This window comes from Mustela erminea, chromosome 7 (genome assembly GCF_009829155.1).
Source record: "Mustela erminea isolate mMusErm1 chromosome 7, mMusErm1.Pri, whole genome shotgun sequence".
In the NCBI taxonomy this organism is placed as follows: domain Eukaryota; kingdom Metazoa; phylum Chordata; class Mammalia; order Carnivora; family Mustelidae; genus Mustela; species Mustela erminea.
This window is the reverse complement of record NC_045620.1, coordinates 79,928,076-79,947,226: the sequence shown is the minus strand read 5'-3', so window position 1 is coordinate 79,947,226 and position 19,151 is coordinate 79,928,076. Positions and strand designations below refer to the sequence as shown.

The window sequence follows — 19,151 nt, the reverse complement described above, 5'->3', positions numbered from 1 at the left end:
GAAAATGAAGAGCAAAGGCCTTCAGCCAGGGGTGGCTCAGGCAGGTAGACCTGCTCGTTGAGTGCAATGCTTAGAAGCATTCATTGTGAGACTTTGCCTAAAACATGTTGAAATCATTGCAAAAAGTTAAACCCTAGGGAGGCGATTAACAATTTAGCATTTTCAGTTCCAGTGAGAACTGCCGTCTACTTACCAAGGGGAATGTGTTCAGTGGGAGAGGCTGCAGAGTCAGCTGGGGTTCCCCACTGCCTTTGTTTTGACACTCTTCCTGGAGAAAGAGAAATGCAAGGATGGGTCTCTCCGAAAGGCAGTGTCAATAGCTTGTTAGGCTGATAGGAACAGTTTGTCTCTCTTTAGCTGGCTAGTTCTGCAGGGGAAGCAGTGATAGAGGGTGAAAGCAGAGAGATCTGGGTTGGGGCGGGTGTGTGTGGGGGTGCGGGGTGGGGGCATGGGAAGCTAAGAGGCTCAGGAAGCAGATCAGGTGTCGGTTTCCAATTTTAAAGCTCAGTCAGTTTTATTTGGACCTTCAAAAGGCCCACTGAGCACCTTTGGGTTGGACTTTCTCCCAAGACATTGTTAGGAGAAATTCTTTCTCTTAACGGGTCAGGAGAAAGGGAGCCCCCCACACGGGCACTTCTTGGGCGGGAACCCGGGGAAGAGCTGGATGGATATCCCAGAAAAGAGCACAGGATGGGAAGTCAGGAGACGATTCCGATCTTCACTTCAACCGTCAGCGTAGCTGTGGGCCAGCCACTTAATTTCTCAAGGCCTCAGTTTCCCCATCTGTAAAATGAAGGCATAGACTTGAGGATCTTGAAGGTTTCTTAGAATTCAAAAGCCAAAAGCAGGGTTGTGGTGCCAGATACCCAGATACTGTCCTTGACGAGCCCTTGCTTTGCCACATGGCCTGGCCTTGTGGAAGAGTGGACCAGGCTGCTGCCCCCAGAAGCTCAGCTTGCTCAGGGCTGACGAGTCTGTAGACAGGTTTGCCAACCGAAGGTAAATGTGAGTGGTCAGACCTAGATTAGGCAAAGAGCCCTCCCATTTCTTGCTGGAGGCCTATCAAGGCACCTCAGGGCTCTTCTCAGAGGAAGTGGCAGAGAGTTTGAAATCAGACTGTCCCCGGGCAGGGGTCCAGGTCCCATGCTGCATTTTTGCCAGGGTCACAGAGCTACCTCAGTTGTGTGGGTCTCCTAAGGAAAGGATTTCCATCTTAGTCTCATGCTGAGCAAATTTAGGAAATGGCTAAAGGCAAGAGCAAGTGCAAAGATGGGTTCTCAGACTTCTTTTGAAAAACACAATGACTAAATCTGCAGTGAATTTTACCCTCTACTCTCAATACCCTGTTTATAATATAAACGATCAAATGAAGACTTACTTTTTTTTTTAAGTCCAGTCTTTGCACTTTTCATGGGTTCATTTTGTGGTATTTATTTTGTTTGGAGTTAGAGCGGAGGATATGTCTCTGGAGATGGTCTCCAAGAGCAGCCCCCCCTTTGCAGGCCTGGTAACAACAGAGTATAAGATCTTCCACGAGCACCACGCCATTGTTACCCACTGGGCTCCCCATGAAAGGGAGCCTTGTGCTGACTGCCCTGGCTGTTCTTGGCAGCGTGAATCTCTATAAGGAGAACAGGATGTATTTTACACTTGAGACCTGCTATCCTAGAGTCTAACAACAACACTTTTAAGTGCTCTTAATATTAAGCTAATGGAAAACATACTCTGTTTACTCACCATCAAAGTCTGTTTTTCTTCTCTCCCTCCTCCCCCAATCATCACAACCTCCCAGCCTCTAGAACACACTGAGTATCTCCTGCTCCATCGATCTACACTCTGTCTCAAGGTTGACCTCTCCATGCTTGGTTGGCTCAAGGTGGACTTGGAAAAACTAGGAACTTACCACATAAACCATGTAATCCCCAGGTCGCACAAACCAAATATTTCTTTTCTCACAAAAGTCTCAGGGCTAGAAATGCTTGATTTACTGCTAGATTTATGTTTATTAGTGTGAGAAGTCTTTTCTCCTCGCCAGAGAGCGACCAAGTGCAGTAGAATGGAGAAGGTGGGCCACTTTTTCTGGGTGCTTGGTTCTCTCCTTGTCACGTAAGAGTAGGATTCCTCACTCTCAAGATGTGGACTTGGCCAAAGTTATTTGGACCCCAGAAGTCTAATCTTTATTCTCCACTGCTTTGTGTTGTAAGAAGCCGTGTCTATGTGGGGTATTCCATTGATGCGATTTTAGAGAAGAGTCTATTCTAGATTCTTGCCCAACCAAGTCCACAATGCCCACGATTTCCCTGTCTTTGAAGGCGCTGTCCTAAGCACAGCTTGGGAAGAGGGAGCAATGGGACAGGGAAGACAGAATGGGCCTCTCTATTCTAGAAGGAATGATTCACAGATCCACTTATTTCCTACTTACATATTGTTTTTTGTTTGGGCTTGTCTTTTATAGTAAATATATGCATGTAAACCAGCCTTGCAGATAAATCCCCTCCCTTTTGCAGTCTACCCCCAGTATTACCAATTTTCCCCTTGCTATTTACATGTCTCTTATTGTAAGACAATAAACAAGCAATAAGAAGCAAAGGAACCAAAGACCAACCCCCCCCCCATTAAAACAAACCCCTTTTCTTTTGTCTAAAAAGACCAAAATCAAAAACAAAACAAAATTGTGGAAATAACTTCATCGCTGTTTGTTTGATGCAGGCCTTGGGCCTGTTAACTATCTGCAAGGCTGTTGTAATGATGTTAATCTATTTTAATGGAATTGAAATGTGATATCCTGTGGTTTACGATGCACATTGTTTGTAGCTTTAGTGCTTGATTTTGGGTTTCTTTCACAGATAAACTTCTGCACTGGAGGGGCCTGTCCTCCCCTCGTTCTGCACACGGAGCTCTAATCCCCACGCCCGGGATGAGTGCAGAATATGCCCCGCAGGGTATTTGTAAGTTGAGCATTATTTCTTCTACAAATGTCCGTGTGTATAAAGCTGAGAGTTTCTGGAAATTACCCTTACTTTTTAAGTACTGAAAAGAGTTACTTTCAAAACAGATTGGCATTCTCATCTGCATTATTCCATTACTCACTGGTACCCTCTCTCCCGCCCCAATCCACACCACCTCCCTTTTTCCTCCTCCCCTTTCCTCACTGGAGACAGAACTGACAGCAGTTCATCCCTGGGGGTAGGGGGAGGTAGGGGGGTGGAGGGCGAGGGAGGTGGCCTCCCCAGGGTCTTAGCTGTCTCCACTGCTGGTGACCATATACCATCTGTGTGTTCAGGCCCCATTTTATTGCTGGACATTTGCTTGCATGGCCTCATTTAGGATTTGGAATTTATTCCATGGAGTCCGTGTTAGCAGAGGCCAGAACCAAAAGAAGTCAATGTAGAGTTACTTTAGAGCTGTGCTCATGTGTGTTATATGTGCATTTCCATGTGTATTGAAGCATGGTATATTTGTATATCCACATGGTGCATTATATATGTGCATACATATGCAATTTCTACTTATTTTTCTCCTAGTTTTAGAGACAAATGCACAGCCTTGTTGCTTAAATTCAAAGAGTCCACCGTCACCCACATCACTACCACTAATACCATGTACTTGTTCAAACCAATTTTATGGTGGGGAAATTTTTCTGAAATGTAGATTTGTATGTTGGTGAAAATGTGTTTGAAAATATGTTGTTTTAAAAGGTAATTCAGTTTGCTTTTCTATGGAGTAACAAATGATATGAGTCATGCATGGCTACAAAGTCAGATGGGGGTGGGGGTTGATTCTACCCGGAACACAAGAAAGCAGCTTCCTGAAAAAAAGAAGTGTGGCATCTAATCTTTAGTTAAGGAATATTATTTTTACTTGGAAAGTGTGTGAAAACTAACCTGTTGTAGACAGAAGAAAGGAAACGGGGAGTGTGTCATGGAAAGAAAAGAACAAGATGCTGCAGGTGTTCAGCTAGAGAGGGGCCTGGTTATTCGGTGGGAGACGTAAGGTAGACCTAACCATCCAGTGAATGGTGTCTGCAGGGCAGGGCTTGCGCCCTGAGACCAAATTGGAAGCCAGTTGTTTGTTTTGTTAACTCCTAGGTAATCCTAGGTAACAAGGACTCATTGTGTGAATTTCACAAGTCCTCCAGTCCCGAGGGCTGGGCGGTGGAGGGGTTAAAACACCACTTCTGCCACCCCCTCCCCAACACCAGGCTGGGCCTAAGGCTGGCTTAGGTCACAGACTGTAGAGTTTAGGGGGTTGGACTCATGGTTTCCAGTCCCTACATGCTGACTGGGTGGGGAGAGCGCTCCTCGTTTGGCTGGGGGTGCCTGGGGCCCCGCACTGGGCCGTGGGAACAGAACCACCCGTGGAGGGAAGGGGAAAGAGGGGACTGGGGTGGTGGAGAGGAGGGTGAGGCTGAGTGGCCACTGGCTGATGGCCTGGGAAACAGTTCCATCCTCTCTCTCTTCCACTGACCCTCCTAAGGGCAGGGAGTTGGGTTCGAGGGGTGCAAGCTAGGAGCCTGATACAGAGCCCTTGTCTTCTCCCCATCTTCCCGCAAAGGGAGGGTGCCTAGATTGCTGGTGCCCATGCTGGCAGGACCAGTTTTAGGAGTGACCAAACAATGTATATGGAGATGGGTTGTGGAACTCCAGAAAGCTGTGGAGCAAAGCTGACCCCCAGGCCACTCAGCTGCCTTAACTAGCTGCCCCCTTGGCTTTCAGAGCACTTAGCCCTTACCTTGTGGCTTCCCTGCTGGTGGAGCACAGTCGTGGGCCCTAATGTGGCCCCCACCTGCTGCCCTCTAGCCAAGGCCTCTGCTGGGCCTGAGGTGAGGCCTGGATTCTGGATTCCAGCCTTCTTCTGGAAGCCCTTCTGGGCATGCGACCTGGTCGGTCATCATGCTAGGGAACTCATCAAGGCTGGGAGTAAGGAAAACTCATGTTCACCTTGGTCCAGGTAGCTTACATGTGGCTTTTATAAGCATCTGTCATCTAAGCCTCATAGTTCTGTCAGGTACTGTTTTTATGCTCATTTTACAGATAGGAAACCTAAGGGCCAAAGAAATGACTAGTTCTGAGCCCTGGTGTCAGACCTTGTTCTTCTAAATCCTGAGGCTGAGATCACAGGTCTCTTTAGCATTGGTGGCAAACTAAAAATGGGGTTATTCCTTCCTATATAGTAAAATGAAATAAAATAACAGCTGGTAGGTGAGCTAATAGCCGATTTTAACTGTTTGCTGCCTGGAGTTCCTGCGCTGGGGGCCAGGTCTCCACTTATTGCTCTAAATCAAAACAATCCCCGTGAATGCCCAATGAGGCTCTCAAATTGAGAAGTTGATTTTCGTCAGAGTAAATGAAGAATATTATTATATTTTACACGTCAATAAATCAATGTAGTCCTAATTTTGCCACGCAGGAAATCAATTCTGGTCTTTATAAACCATCAAAGATGTTATGAACAAAGTAATTTCACAAATTATGGCAAGTAACACATTTATTGATGACTGCAGTTTAGGAATTGAGAATCTGTGAGCACCGTAATATAATATGGTGCACTGGTGTGAGCCGAGTGAAACACAGATTATATGGTGAAACTGTAATGCATCATTTGCTATTAGTGGGCTGGTAATAATTACCAGTTTCAAAGCAGCTCTTTTGAGGTAATCTTTAGTCTCATTCGTAACAGCCCTTCTCATTGACATTATGATTACACTAGCTGCCCTCACAATCTAGAATATCTAGTTGATAGGAATACTACAACGCGATAGTGAAAACTGTATGTTGTATGCTCATTATAAGATGAAATGCCATCTTCTCTGACCTGATGTATGAGAAGAGAGGGTAACAGTATGGTGTGAACATACTGGAGCATGAGCACATCACTGGCTCTGAAAGCAAAATTTTAGGAAGTTCAGAGAGCAAAATCAAACAGACGATTCCCCTTTAAGCCTTTTGGGGAGGGTGCAGGTGAGATCCTTGGAGCTGTGCCAGATACCTTTCGGCACTCACCAGTGGCCTTCCCGTTCATGGTGTGTGCGAAACTGGCATTGCTAATCATGGGTCCAATCCTGAGTTTCAATCGAATATTATAATCTAAGATATGATTTTAAGGCATTTGGAGTGATGAAAGTGTTAAGGACTTGTTCCAGCTGACAAATCTCCTTTTTACTTATCCAGTTTGGATTGTCAGGCCAAATGTATGATAATAACACAGAGTCCTAGGGAGGCAAAGGAGAAAGCCACAGAGGGTCACATTAGTTGGAACCAGATCGGTTTTTTCCTGCCTATTTAGGACCCAAGTCATTGTTCAACAACAACAAAAAATTTATGAAAATACTCTCAATGATGCTTTTTATTTCCCTTTGAAGAGAGGAGGCAAACAAAAATAGGCAGATAATGTGATACTAATGTCAGCGTTTTCTTTCAAAATCTTTCTGCCTTTTTTTTTCTCCCTCCACATTAGGCAAATGTTGGAAACCTAATTTTGGTATCTTATCATCTAATCTTGTTAAAGAGATTTACCCAGGAGTGGGATATATTGAGTGAGATTATAAATGCATTGTAAAGTAAATTACAAGGTCAGGGCAGGGAGTCCATTATTCAGACAAGTGCTTGAGCAGGGCTGGCTTGTTTTGGAATCCAAGTGTTTGGGGCTCCTGAGAAGACCCTGCCAGCTTTTCTTTCTGACTTGCTAAATGGAGGAATCATAACTGATTAATTTTCTTATTCCCACTCTTTAGCTTCATGGTGGATTTTTTGCTTTAAAAAAAAAGTTACTGACACATACTAGCTGGGGGCCTTAAGCGATTCGTCTAGTCCCCCTTTTAAAAGACTGGCTCAGGGTGCCTAGGTGGCTCAGTGGATTAAAGCCTCTGCCTTCGCTCAGGTCATGATCCCAGGGTCCTGGGTCATGATCCCAGGGTCCTGGGATGGAGCCCCGCACTGCTTCCTCCTCTCTCTCTGACTGCCTCTGTGCCTACTTATGATCTCTGTCTGTCAGATAAATAAATAAAATCTTAAAAAAAAAAAAAAAAAAAAAGACGGGCTCAAGTTTATTCCTTGCTTGTGTTTTACGCACGCCTTTTTTGGAATCCCTGGGAAGTTATCTATTTTTCTCATCCTTGTCCTTTGGCCACCAACATTTGTGCCCTTTTTAATGCTGTCGTTGACTGGTAAACTGTTAGTTACTCCCTTGGTGTATATATATTTTTAAATTTAGCTATCTCCAGAAATGAATGATTGTGAAGTCAAGCTGGCCCCTCTTTGCCAAAGTGGCATTTACCACTCTCGGGTTCTTTTCAGCGAGAGAGAAATAATGTGACTTAAGCAGGGCCCCTCTCCAGACGGCTTGGCTACTGGCCAAAGAGTTGACTAGCTGAACTGTATCTTTCTGTTTCTTTCTCAACTGGAGCTGAGGCTCAGCCGAGGGCGCAGGATGTTGTATAATTTGGTTCACGTTGTTAGCCTCTCAAAATAATGAGGAGGAGGCTAGTGTAGCATTTCTCAGCCTGCTGCCCGTCATGGTGCTGGCTGCTTTAACTGTTCTTCAACTAGGATGCTGTGTCTGCTTAAGTTGGCACCGGCCACTCCTCCTAACTTCTCCAGACTCGCATTTGTTTGACTGGGGGACAATTCTTAAAGATGTGATCCAGCCTGTTGGTTAAATCCGAATTAAATTTCTCTTTTGAGATTTTTGCACTGTCCCTTGAGATAAAAAGGGGAGTCCCTGTAGGGAGTTGTGGAACCAGAACTGGGACTCACTGATCCTCACGCAGGCTGGGAGGTGAGAATGTCGCTAGCCTCTCTTCCACGGAATTACTTTATGCATATCTTCTCATTTTTAACAATATCAACAATTAGTGTGTTTCCGGCTAAGATTAAAAGCATCTCTAGGCCCACAGAGAATTGTAATGAGTTGACCTTCTCTTTTTTGATATCTCTATGAAATGATTGCCTCTTTAGAAAGTTCACCTGCCACCCAGGGGAGAATAGAACGATAGGATTTAGGAAGCAGGGAAGTTTCCCTTAGGTCACCTTGTCCAAGTGCCTCCTTTAACAAATGAGGAAACGGAGTCACAGAGATGAAGTAGCTTGCCCCAAACCACAGCTGGCAAAGGACTGGAAAGCTCAGATGTTTGCTGAGATTCCCTACAATGTAGGGATCCTCATTCCCAAGCTTGAATTGGTCCAGATTCTTCTGATTTGGAGATTGGATTTAAAATTCTTAGAACTGAATGAAATGGCAGAAAGATTGATTGGACAAATATTTATTGGGCCTCAGTCACCAGATGTGCCAGGCACCAATGTAGGCTCGCAGAAGAATAGGTCAGTGAGGGCTTAGGCCTTTCGGGTTGAGGGCTGGGGGCAGGGAAGGCTGGAGGTGAAACATAAAGAAGCAATTGCTAATGCACTCCTCTGTGATGAAACATTGATGTTGGTGTTGTATTATTTTGCAGGTAAAGATGAGCCCAGCAGCTACACATGTACAACTTGCAAACAGCCATTCACCAGTGCATGGTTTCTCTTGCAACACGCACAGAACACTCATGGATTAAGAATCTACTTAGAAAGCGAACACGGAAGTCCCCTGACCCCGCGGGTTGGTATCCCTTCAGGACTAGGTGCAGAATGTCCTTCCCAGCCACCTCTCCATGGGATTCATATTGCAGACAATAACCCCTTTAACCTGCTAAGAATACCAGGATCAGTATCGAGAGAGGCTTCCGGCCTGGCCGAAGGGCGCTTTCCACCCACTCCCCCCCTGTTTAGTCCACCACCGAGACATCACTTGGACCCCCACCGCATAGAGCGCCTGGGGGCGGAAGAGATGGCCCTGGCCACCCATCACCCGAGTGCCTTTGACAGGGTGCTGCGGTTGAATCCAATGGCTATGGAGCCTCCCGCCATGGATTTCTCTAGGAGACTTAGAGAGCTGGCAGGGAACACGTCTAGCCCACCGCTGTCCCCAGGCCGGCCCAGCCCTATGCAAAGGTTACTGCAACCATTCCAGCCAGGTAGCAAGCCGCCCTTCCTGGCGACGCCCCCCCTCCCTCCTCTGCAATCCGCCCCTCCTCCCTCCCAGCCCCCGGTCAAGTCCAAGTCATGCGAGTTCTGCGGCAAGACGTTCAAATTTCAGAGCAACCTCGTGGTGCACCGGCGCAGCCACACGGGCGAGAAGCCCTACAAGTGCAACCTGTGCGACCACGCGTGCACGCAGGCCAGCAAGCTGAAGCGCCACATGAAGACGCACATGCACAAGTCGTCCCCTATGACGGTCAAGTCCGACGACGGCCTCTCCACCGCCAGCTCCCCGGAACCCGGCACCAGCGACCTGGTGGGCAGCGCCAGCAGCGCGCTCAAGTCTGTGGTGGCCAAATTCAAGAGCGAGAACGACCCCAACCTGATCCCGGAGAATGGGGACGAGGAGGAAGAGGAGGACGACGAAGAAGAGGAAGAAGAGGAGGAAGAGGAGGAGGAGGAGCTGACGGAGAGCGAGAGGGTGGACTACGGCTTCGGGCTGAGCCTGGAGGCGGCGCGCCACCACGAGAACAGCTCGCGGGGCGCGGTGGTGGGCGTGGGCGACGAGGGCCGCGCCCTGCCTGATGTCATGCAGGGCATGGTGCTCAGCTCCATGCAGCACTTCAGCGAGGCCTTCCACCAGGTCCTGGGCGAGAAACATAAGCGCGGCCACCTGGCCGAGGCCGAGGGCCACAGGGACACTTGCGACGAAGACTCGGTGGCCGGCGAGTCGGACCGCATAGACGATGGCACTGTTAACGGCCGCGGCTGCTCCCCGGGCGAGTCGGCCTCGGGGGGCCTGTCCAAAAAGCTGCTGCTGGGCAGCCCCAGCTCGCTGAGCCCCTTCTCCAAGCGCATCAAGCTCGAGAAGGAGTTCGACTTGCCCCCGGCCGCGATGCCCAACACGGAGAACGTGTACTCGCAGTGGCTCGCTGGCTACGCGGCCTCCAGGCAGCTCAAAGATCCCTTCCTTAGCTTCGGAGACTCCAGACAATCGCCTTTCGCCTCCTCGTCGGAGCACTCCTCGGAGAACGGGAGCTTGCGCTTCTCCACGCCGCCCGGGGAGCTGGACGGAGGGATCTCGGGGCGCAGCGGCACGGGAAGTGGAGGGAGCACGCCCCATATTAGTGGTCCGGGCCCGGGCAGGCCCAGCTCAAAAGAGGGCAGACGCAGCGACACTTGTGAGTACTGTGGGAAAGTCTTCAAGAACTGTAGCAATCTCACTGTCCACAGGAGAAGCCACACGGGCGAAAGGCCTTATAAATGCGAGCTGTGCAACTATGCCTGTGCCCAGAGTAGCAAGCTCACCAGGCACATGAAAACGCATGGCCAGGTGGGGAAGGACGTTTACAAATGTGAAATTTGTAAGATGCCTTTTAGCGTGTACAGTACCCTGGAGAAACACATGAAAAAATGGCACAGTGATCGAGTGTTGAATAATGATATAAAAACTGAATAGAGGTATATTAATACCCCTCCCTCACTCCCACCTGACACTTCCTTTTTTCACCACCCCCTCCCCCATCGCCCTCCAGCCCCACTCCCCCGTAGGATTTTTTTCTAGTCCCATGTGATTAAACAAACAAACAAACAGAAGTAACGGAAGCTAAGAATATGAGAGTGCTTGTCACCAGCACACCTGTTTTTTTTTCTTTTTCTTTTTTCTTTTTCTTTTTTTCCTTTATGTTCTCACCGTTTGAATGCATGATCTGTATGGGGCAATACTATTGCATTTTACGCAAACTTTGAGCCTTTCTCTTGTGCAATAATTTACATGTTGTGTATGTTTTTTTTTTTTTAAACTTAGACAGCATGTATGGTATGTTATGGCTATTTTAAATTGTCCCCGATTCGTTGCTGAGCAAACATGTTGCTGTTTCCAGTTCCGTTCTGAGAGAAAAAGAGAGAGAGAGAGAAAAAGACCATGCTGCATACATTCTGTAATACATATCATGTACAGTTTTATTTTATAACGTGAGGAGGAAAAACAGTCTTTGGGTTAACCCTCTACAGACAGAATGGACAGCACTGAAACGAAATCTCTATGAGCTAAATGTCTGTCTCTAAAGGGTTAAATGTATCAATTGGAAAGGAAAAAAAAAAGGCCTTGAATTGACAAATTAACAGAAAAACAAAACAAGTTTATCCTATCATTTGGTTTTAAAATAAGAGTGCCTTGGATCTATGAAAACCACGTTGATGGTTCTTTCTACTTGTTATAAACTTGTAGCTTAATTCAGCATTGGGTGAGGTAAGAAACCTTAGGACCTAGCATATAATTCTATATTGTATTTCTCACAACAATGGCTACCTAAAAATATGACCCATTATGTCCTAGTTAATCATCATTCTCCCTTTAGTTTAATCTTATAAGCAAAACTGATTATACCAGTATAAATGCTATTTTGCTCCTGGTGAGAGCTTAAAAGAAACGGGCTGTTTTGCCCAAAGTTTTATTTTTTTTAAATGATGATTAGATTGAATGTGCAACGTGCAAAAGCCCTGGAATACAATTAAATGCATTAGTAAGGAATTCATTTTATGAAGATAACTTGTTTTAAATAATGTCTGTTTAAGAAAATTCTGGCACCAAAAGAAATAGATCCAGATCTATTTGGTTGTCAAAGGGACAATCAAACGATAAACTTTAAGACCTCGTAGACCATATTAAAAACAAGAGACTGACGATAAGGTTTGACAGAGGGTAACAGGAAAAAAAAATATGTGATCTTTTAGCACAATGTGGTACTATTTGCCATTTTAAACTAGAACAGGTGTATAAGCTAATATTGATACAATGATGATTAACTATGAATTCTTAAGACTTGTGTTTAAATGTGACATTCTTAAAAAAGAAGAGAAAGAATTTTAAGAGTAGCAGTATATATGTCTGTGCTCCCTAAAAGTTGTACTTCATTTCTTTTCCATACACTGTGTGCTATTTGTGTTAACATGGAAGAGGATTCATTGTTTTTATTTTATTTTTTTAATTTTTTCTTTTTTATTAAGCTAGCATCTGCCCCAGTTGGTGTTCAAATAGCACTTGACTCTGCCTGTAATATCTGTATCTTTTCTCTAATCAGAGATACAGAGGTTGAGTATAAAATAAACCTGCTCAGATAGGACAATTAAGTGCACTGTACAATTTTCCCAGTTTACAGGTCTATACTTAAGGGAAAAGTTGCAAGAATGCTGAAAAAAAAAATTGAACACAATCTCATTGATGAGCATTTTTTAAAAAAAAAAACTAAAAAAAACCTTTGCCAGCCATTTACTTGACTAATGAGCTTACTTACTCGGACTCAACATTGCAAGCGCTGTGAATGGAAAACAGAATACACTTAACATAGAAATGAATGATTGCTTTCGCTTCTACAGTGCAAGGATTTTTTTGTACAAAACTTTTTTAAATATAAATGTTAAGAAAAAAATTTTTTTAAAAAACACTTCATTATGTTTAGGGGGGAACTGCATTTTAGGGTTCCATTGTCTTGGTGGTGTTACAAGACTTGTTATCCATTTAAAAATGGTAGTGGAAATTCTATGCCTTGGATACACACCGCTCTTCAGGTTGTAAAAAAACATACATTGGGGAAAGGTTTAAGATTATATAGTACTTAAATATAGGAAAATGCACACTCATGTTGATTCCTATGCTAAAACACATTTATGGTCTTTTTTCTGTATTTCTAGAATGGTATTTGAATTAAATGTTCATCTAGTGTTAGGCACTATAGTATTTATATTGAAGCTTGTATTTTTAACTGTTGCTTGTTCTCTTAAAAGGTATCAATGTACCTTTTTTGGTAGTGGAAAAAAAAAAAAAGACAGGCTGCCACAGTATATTTTTTTAATTTGGCAGGATAATATAGTGCAAATTATTTGTATGCTTCAAAAAAAAAAAAAAAGAAGAGACAAACAAAAAAGTGTGACATTGTACAGATGAGAAGCCATATAATGGCGGTTTGGGGGAGCCTGCTAGAATGTCACACGGATGGCTGTCATAGGGGTTGTACATATCCTTTTTTGTTCCTTTTTCCTGCTGCCATACTGTATGCAGTACTGCAAGCTAATAACGTTGGTTTGTTATGTAGTGTGCTTTTTGTCCCTTTCCTTCTATCACCCTACATTCCAGCATCTTACCTTCATATGCAGTAAAAGAAAGAAAGAAAAAAAAAAGGAAAAAAAAAACAAAAACAATGTTTTGCAGTTTTTTTCATTGCCAAAAACTAAATGGTGCTTTATATTTAGATTGGAAAGAATTTCATATGCAAAGCATATTAAAGAGAAAGCCCGCTTTAGTCAATACTTTTTTGTAAATGGCAATGCAGAATATTTTGTTATTGGCCTTTTCTATTCCTGTAATGAAAGCTGTTTGTCGTAACTTGAAATTTTATCTTTTACTATGGGAGTCACTATTTATTATTGCTTACGTGCCCTGTTCAAAACAGAGGCACTTAATTTGATCTTTTATTTTTCTTTGTTTTTATTTTTTTTTATTTGGATGACCAAAGGTCATTACAACCTGGCTTTTTATTGTATTTGTTTCTGGTCTTTGTTAAGTTCTATTGGAAAAACCACTGTCTGTGTTTTTTTGGCAGTTGTCTGCATTAACCTGTTCATACACCCATTTTGTCCCTTTATTGAAAAAAATAAAAAAAATTAAAGTACACAATGTAAGCTTCTTGTGTCCTCATTTGACACACTCTGTAAATTACTTTCAAGAAAATAACAGGTTTTAAGAGAAGGCCAGTCAGTCTTTTTCAGGATTATTTCTATGGGCATTTTGATGCGTGTATTATACCCTAAAGGAACATAAAGTGCTTACTATATTAAAATAGACATGTCTCAAAACATGGAAATAGTTTTTAGATTTTATAGTTCTAGAATAATTTTCAAGAAATGGAAAGTGTTTTCAGTCTGATGTTAAAAACTTTCCCTTCATCACTTAACAATAATTCATTCAGATATAAATGAAAAATTTACTGGTAATAGCATCTTAAACTTTTATTTCTTTTGGATTTTTTGCTGTTCTTGTTGTCTGAAAGTTCTTTTTCTATTCTCCCTTCCCTGCCCTATCTTAGAACATAATGTAAAAAAGCTTTTTTTTTTTTTAAATCAGCTCTTTCGTTTCCATATGAGTCTTAATTCATACCAAAAATAACCTCACTTCCCCCCCATAAAAATCCAGAAACAAAAGCATCAGGTTAACAAGACAGAGAGAGAGAGAGAGAGAGAGAGAGAGAGAGAAGTAAACAGTAGTTTAGCCAGATGTGGCTAATCTGTGGAATCAGCCACTGATTTCCTGAGATTGATGGTGTTTGCCTTGTGATTCTGAGGTCCTAGGGACCAAAGATGGGACAGATCTTTTAGGTGTTTTAATATTGTGTTCCTGGCTGATAGCAAATGAGGGGGGAAGTACCTTCAGTGATCATTTGCCCAACCAACAGATTTATGAATTGAAACATAGTCTTTGGAAAGCAGGTTAGGTCCCTTATTTAAAATTTAAAAAAAAAAAAAAAGCTCTCCTTAGAAATCTGTGTTGTCAGTTTTACAAATACTGCAACCTGCAGCATCTATTTGCTTTATTAAAGCACAGACTTCTCTGATCCTGTCTCCCTGTTCCCAGTGTAGATGAATGGATACAACGTTGTTCTTCTTTTTGTAAAAACCAAAACAAAAGCTGTTCTGTTGTCTTCTTGTGGTAGCATTTTTGTTGCTCAGTTCTTATGCCCTGGTGCCTGTGAGGTGGCCTTTTCATGTAATGCCTTTGATCTGAGGCAAGAATAGTTTTATCCTTCTAAAATGCACAGAAAGGAGGTGTATTTTTTTAAAGCCAGTTTGGGTGGGAATTAAGGAGTGGAGGCAGAGAGGAACCCTGGAAGAGAGGGTCTGTCTGGGGCTGGGAATAGGGGCTGGGATAGATAGAGATGGACGTATCTTGCAGGACTTGGTAATTGGCAGTGAACTGAGAGGCGATTTTTGTGTTTTGAATTAGGTTACTTCACAACTGAATCCACAGTACTAGTCAGGATAGAAATATTCCCCAGGGCCATGCCAGTTTTAGATGTGATGACTTCTGCTTCACCATATTAAATGTCCATAAAACCGCTGTGTGTCCCTATTACTCTTTTATTAGGAGCCAGGAGTGCAGCTGTGCAGGTTTTATATACGGTGTTCGTTTTAATTTTTCAGTATATGATGCTCTTAGCATAATTGGGTTTTGCATCCTGACAGACAGAATTAATGGTGGATACTGTATACTTACTTGTATGTTCAAATTTCTTCAATCAAATGGGAAATGGGGAGGGGTGCAAACATCTGGTGATAAATCACAGATTATGTTTGATTTACATGGTCCCGAAGTTAAATAAATTTATTGGGAGACACGTTCTTCAGGGTACTTAGTCTCCTGGCTTAGTGAAGCCCTCTTATAAAATCTAACTTCTGAAGCTGAGTGAACAATAGGAGTCTGAAAATCTAGGCAACAGGAATATAACTTAAAAATTACATCTGTATCCGGGACCCCAAAATTAAAAACATTAATGCAAAATAACAAAAAAACATTTCCAACAGAGGATAAATTCCCGATTTTTTTAAAATGAGGAAATACTAAGGATGTTAACATTTTTCATAGTTCTCCAGTTTATGTGAAACCCCCGATGTGTTGATGGAATGTTCTCTACATACCTGAACTCTTAATGCTTAAGTGCTCCCTTTTGTCTTCCTTTGGAGAACAACTTAATAAACAGGAGTACCGCAAATACTACTTCGCACAGATTTTAACTTAGAAACCCTCCCAGTGCATGGATTACCTCTATCCCGAGACCATTTCCTACCCTCTCTTTGTTTAGGACCTACAAAAGGACTGAAGCCAATACATTTTAAAGGTGGCTCAGAACACTTGGTTCTTCATTTGTACCAGCCGTGGCAGGAAGTGTGAAGTCGTTGAGTTTTTCCCAGGGCATTCTGTGATAGGACTGTTTATTTAAATACCATTTTTGTATATGTAATAAGTACGTACTGTGTATGTTCATAATGTTTGAAGTGAGAATTTGAAAGGAAGCGGCAGTGGGGGTTAGATATCATTTCATTTGGAGAAATAAGGAAATGAGGTGGTTTATTCACAGACACTAAAAGTTTGTTGAAAGTTTGTAAACTGGGATATTTCAGGCTTTCCTGAAAAGGAGTTGAGGAGCCTCAGGCCCCATCCTGTCCTGCTTTTGAACACTTTCAGCTCAGAGCGTGAGGGAGGAAATACGGCGTTTTCTTTTTTTTTTTTTTTTAAAGCCTCTTTTGCCCTCTGTACGCACACACAAACATGATTTCTTATGACTGTGTTGTAGTCGTGTGTTCTTCATTATGATTCTGTTGCTCCATCGTCCCCGGGCCTGGTGTGTTCAAGAATGTACCCATCCCATTCTCTTTTCTTTTTCAGACAACTTCCCATTAAAAAAAAAAGAAAAGAAAAAGAAAAAGAAAGAAATGTGGGAATTTTGCCAGTATGAGGATGGGATTGGCAGTATTCTTTAAACCTGCTTGGAAAAATGTCCTTTAAAAGACTGTTAACTTTTAAAAAAGGCACAAGGCACTTAGCAAATTTTCCTAAGTGTCTCTTAAGGCCCTGCAGCTTTTCCAATTAAGAATAAATGAACCCATGTTTAGAGAAATGGACATCAGGACACATAGCCAGAATTGGGATTATGTACAGTTATTTCAGGGCTGCTGTAGCTGCAAATGGTAGACATGGGTTGTTGGGTGTGCACTTTTGCTTACTGTCATCTTGTTATCCCATTAGCCCTCTGTTTCATTTAGTAAAACACATGGCCAGTGAATCAGCCTTTAGGGGGATGGGTCTGTTTCTCTCTCTCTCTCTGTTTCCCAGTGTCATCTATGGTCATGGGATGCGATTAATTCCTCCCTTGCAAACAGGAAAGGAGACCAGTTCAGTTCACGTGGGTCATTGTGCTTAAGAACCTAAACTTGCCTGAACACACAATTCCAGTGGTTGATCCAAATACTGTTTTTCCTTTCTGTAAAAGTGGCAAAGACTACTTAAAGGGAGCGCATATCAGGTCCTTGTGATTCAGCAGAAAAGGCAAATTAAACGATTTCCCCAAAGTCAATCCTCTAACGCAGGACCCACCCCCCCACCCCCAAACCCATAGGGGGCTGTGCTTTTCAATAATGGTGAGCGTGGTACATGTCCATGCTGTATTTTGTCTGTTAGGGTTTTCAGTACTGGTAGCAGGTCGGACAAAGGGGTTCGATGGGGGTATCAGCCCACCTGGACACAGGAGGCCCCTCAGTCCGGGTCTCCACTGCGCGGGGGGAATTCAGGAGAGCAGCTGAGCTCCAGACCCTGGGCCTCCTGCGGCGCCAAGTCGGGGGAGAGGAGGCCCCAGGCCCAGGCTTCAGGTCGCCATGGCAACGAGCCCTGGAATGCCACAGTGGTAGCCCTCTTCCTCGGCACATCCGGACTCCCAGTTCTGCTGCTTCAAGTCAATGTACACAGCAAGGGAGGAACCCCGGAGGAAAATAACCACTCCCTTCTTCCCTTCACCATTGCCTTTCCCCCTTACCAAAAAGAAAAAAAAAAGGAAAAGAAAACTGCATGTTTGAAAGAAACTACAGGCAGTTTTTGGTGCAATTTGGGAGCAACTATTTTGGGTTCTGGTTTTCTCTTCAGAGATTTGTTCGCCTCTTGTAAATCGTTGGCTGCTTTGACGTTGAACTTGATGACATTTCATGTTTTCGTTGTGCTGCTTTTACATCAATTTTGAGTTTCTGTTTCTTTATAATTTTATTATTATTTTAAGGAAATGTCCCCTTCCCCCCCTCCCTCCCCTGTTCTCCTCAACCAAAGGACTGTTTCCTACTCAGTTTTCTCAGTCATAAGGGAAAGTGTTTCCTTCCAGGTGTGTCCCGAGTTTATTAGGACTATCATACAAGCGGGTAGCGGGCCTGGGTCCCTGGTGGGGAAGGCAGGGAGGGAGGCATGGGAAAGGCACTCAGAGAGGTCAGAGATGTGGTGGGGGAGGGGACTGAGTTTGAAATCATGTTTAAGATGCCAGTGGCTCAACCTGTGGTGGATTTAAGTTATAGTTTTAAAAAGCTAGTTAGAGAACAGAAAATCACTGGGCCAAGTCACACCTGTACTTTTTTTTTTCCCCTCCTCTGTCTCCAACCTCTTTCTAGGTTCTTCACACACCCCCATTCGGCGTAGTACCCAGAGAGCTCAAGATGTGTGGCAGTTTTCGGATGGAAGCTCGAGAGCCCTTAAGTTCTGAGAAAATTTGAAGCCCCCAGGGGCGGGGTGGACGCGTGCCGCCCAGCCGACATCTGCGTGGTCTGTCATCCTGCTAGTTTGTGATGTTTTCTGACAGTAGCCTCCAAGAAGCCGTTGTGCGAAGACAGAGTCCTGCAGAGTCCTCCCTGCCCGGGCCTGCAGTGCCATTTTATTTATATTTTTTAATAAAAAGTAAAAACAAAAAAACAGACCCACATTGGAACAGTGAATCAGTCCCATTACAGAGGGCCCCTGGACCATCGCTGTCCCGAGCAGCGTCCTGGCCCTTTTGAAACCAGCCAACCTAATTACCCGTATTGTGGAAATGAGCATGAGTCCCCCAACCCCTTGTTTCTATACATTCTATGTTGTCTTTTAAAAAGTGTGCTTAACATTGACACAATAAATGTTGGAGCTTTAGGTGGTGTTTGCTTGTTCTTTAATTATTAATGCTTATAAGACAATGCAGCTGCTTATGACTTTGTGTTTCTGTACCCGTTTCCTGCAGACATCCATTGGGTGGGTAGAAAGAACAGATTTGAGGAATGGGTAGGAGGTGTAGGAGGGGAAAGAGGTTACTGCTTATCAGATGGCATAAATTTTCAAGGAGAATCAAAATGCAAAACTTGGGAATAAATCATAGCAATATCATAATTAATGTAGTAGTAGTGTTGCTGTTTATTAATGCTGAAGTGTGGTTTTCCTAACTGTCTGACTTATAATTTGCATACCATTAAATAATGCATAATATGGCACGCTGAATTCTGTTTTTCAAATATATGCTTTTGGTGGCTACCATGCAGGATTTGAATTTGTCTTTTAATTTAGCTCAAGAAAGATACCGTCACTGT

At 43.6% G+C, this 19,151-nt stretch overlaps 1 protein-coding gene across 10 annotated transcripts in view; it reads left to right on the top strand.

Annotated features, from left to right (window-relative positions):
- BCL11A (BAF chromatin remodeling complex subunit BCL11A) overlaps positions 1–18,720 on the top strand; it is a 102,449-nt gene extending 83,729 nt beyond the window's left edge. For 2 of the 10 annotated variants that reach the window (XM_032352210.1, XM_032352205.1), the window contains exons 3-4: positions 2,847–2,948; positions 8,450–12,964. In XM_032352210.1, coding sequence (XP_032208101.1) covers positions 2,847–2,948; positions 8,450–10,470 — 2,123 coding nt within the window. In that variant the 3' untranslated portion in view covers positions 10,471–12,964. Of the gene's footprint in view, positions 1–2,846; positions 2,949–8,449; positions 12,965–18,209 lie in introns of those variants that run through there. The other 8 variants (XM_032352202.1, XM_032352201.1, XM_032352206.1 and 5 more) reach the window with 7 other exon arrangements.
- The last annotated feature ends 431 nt before the right edge of the window (positions 18,721–19,151 follow it).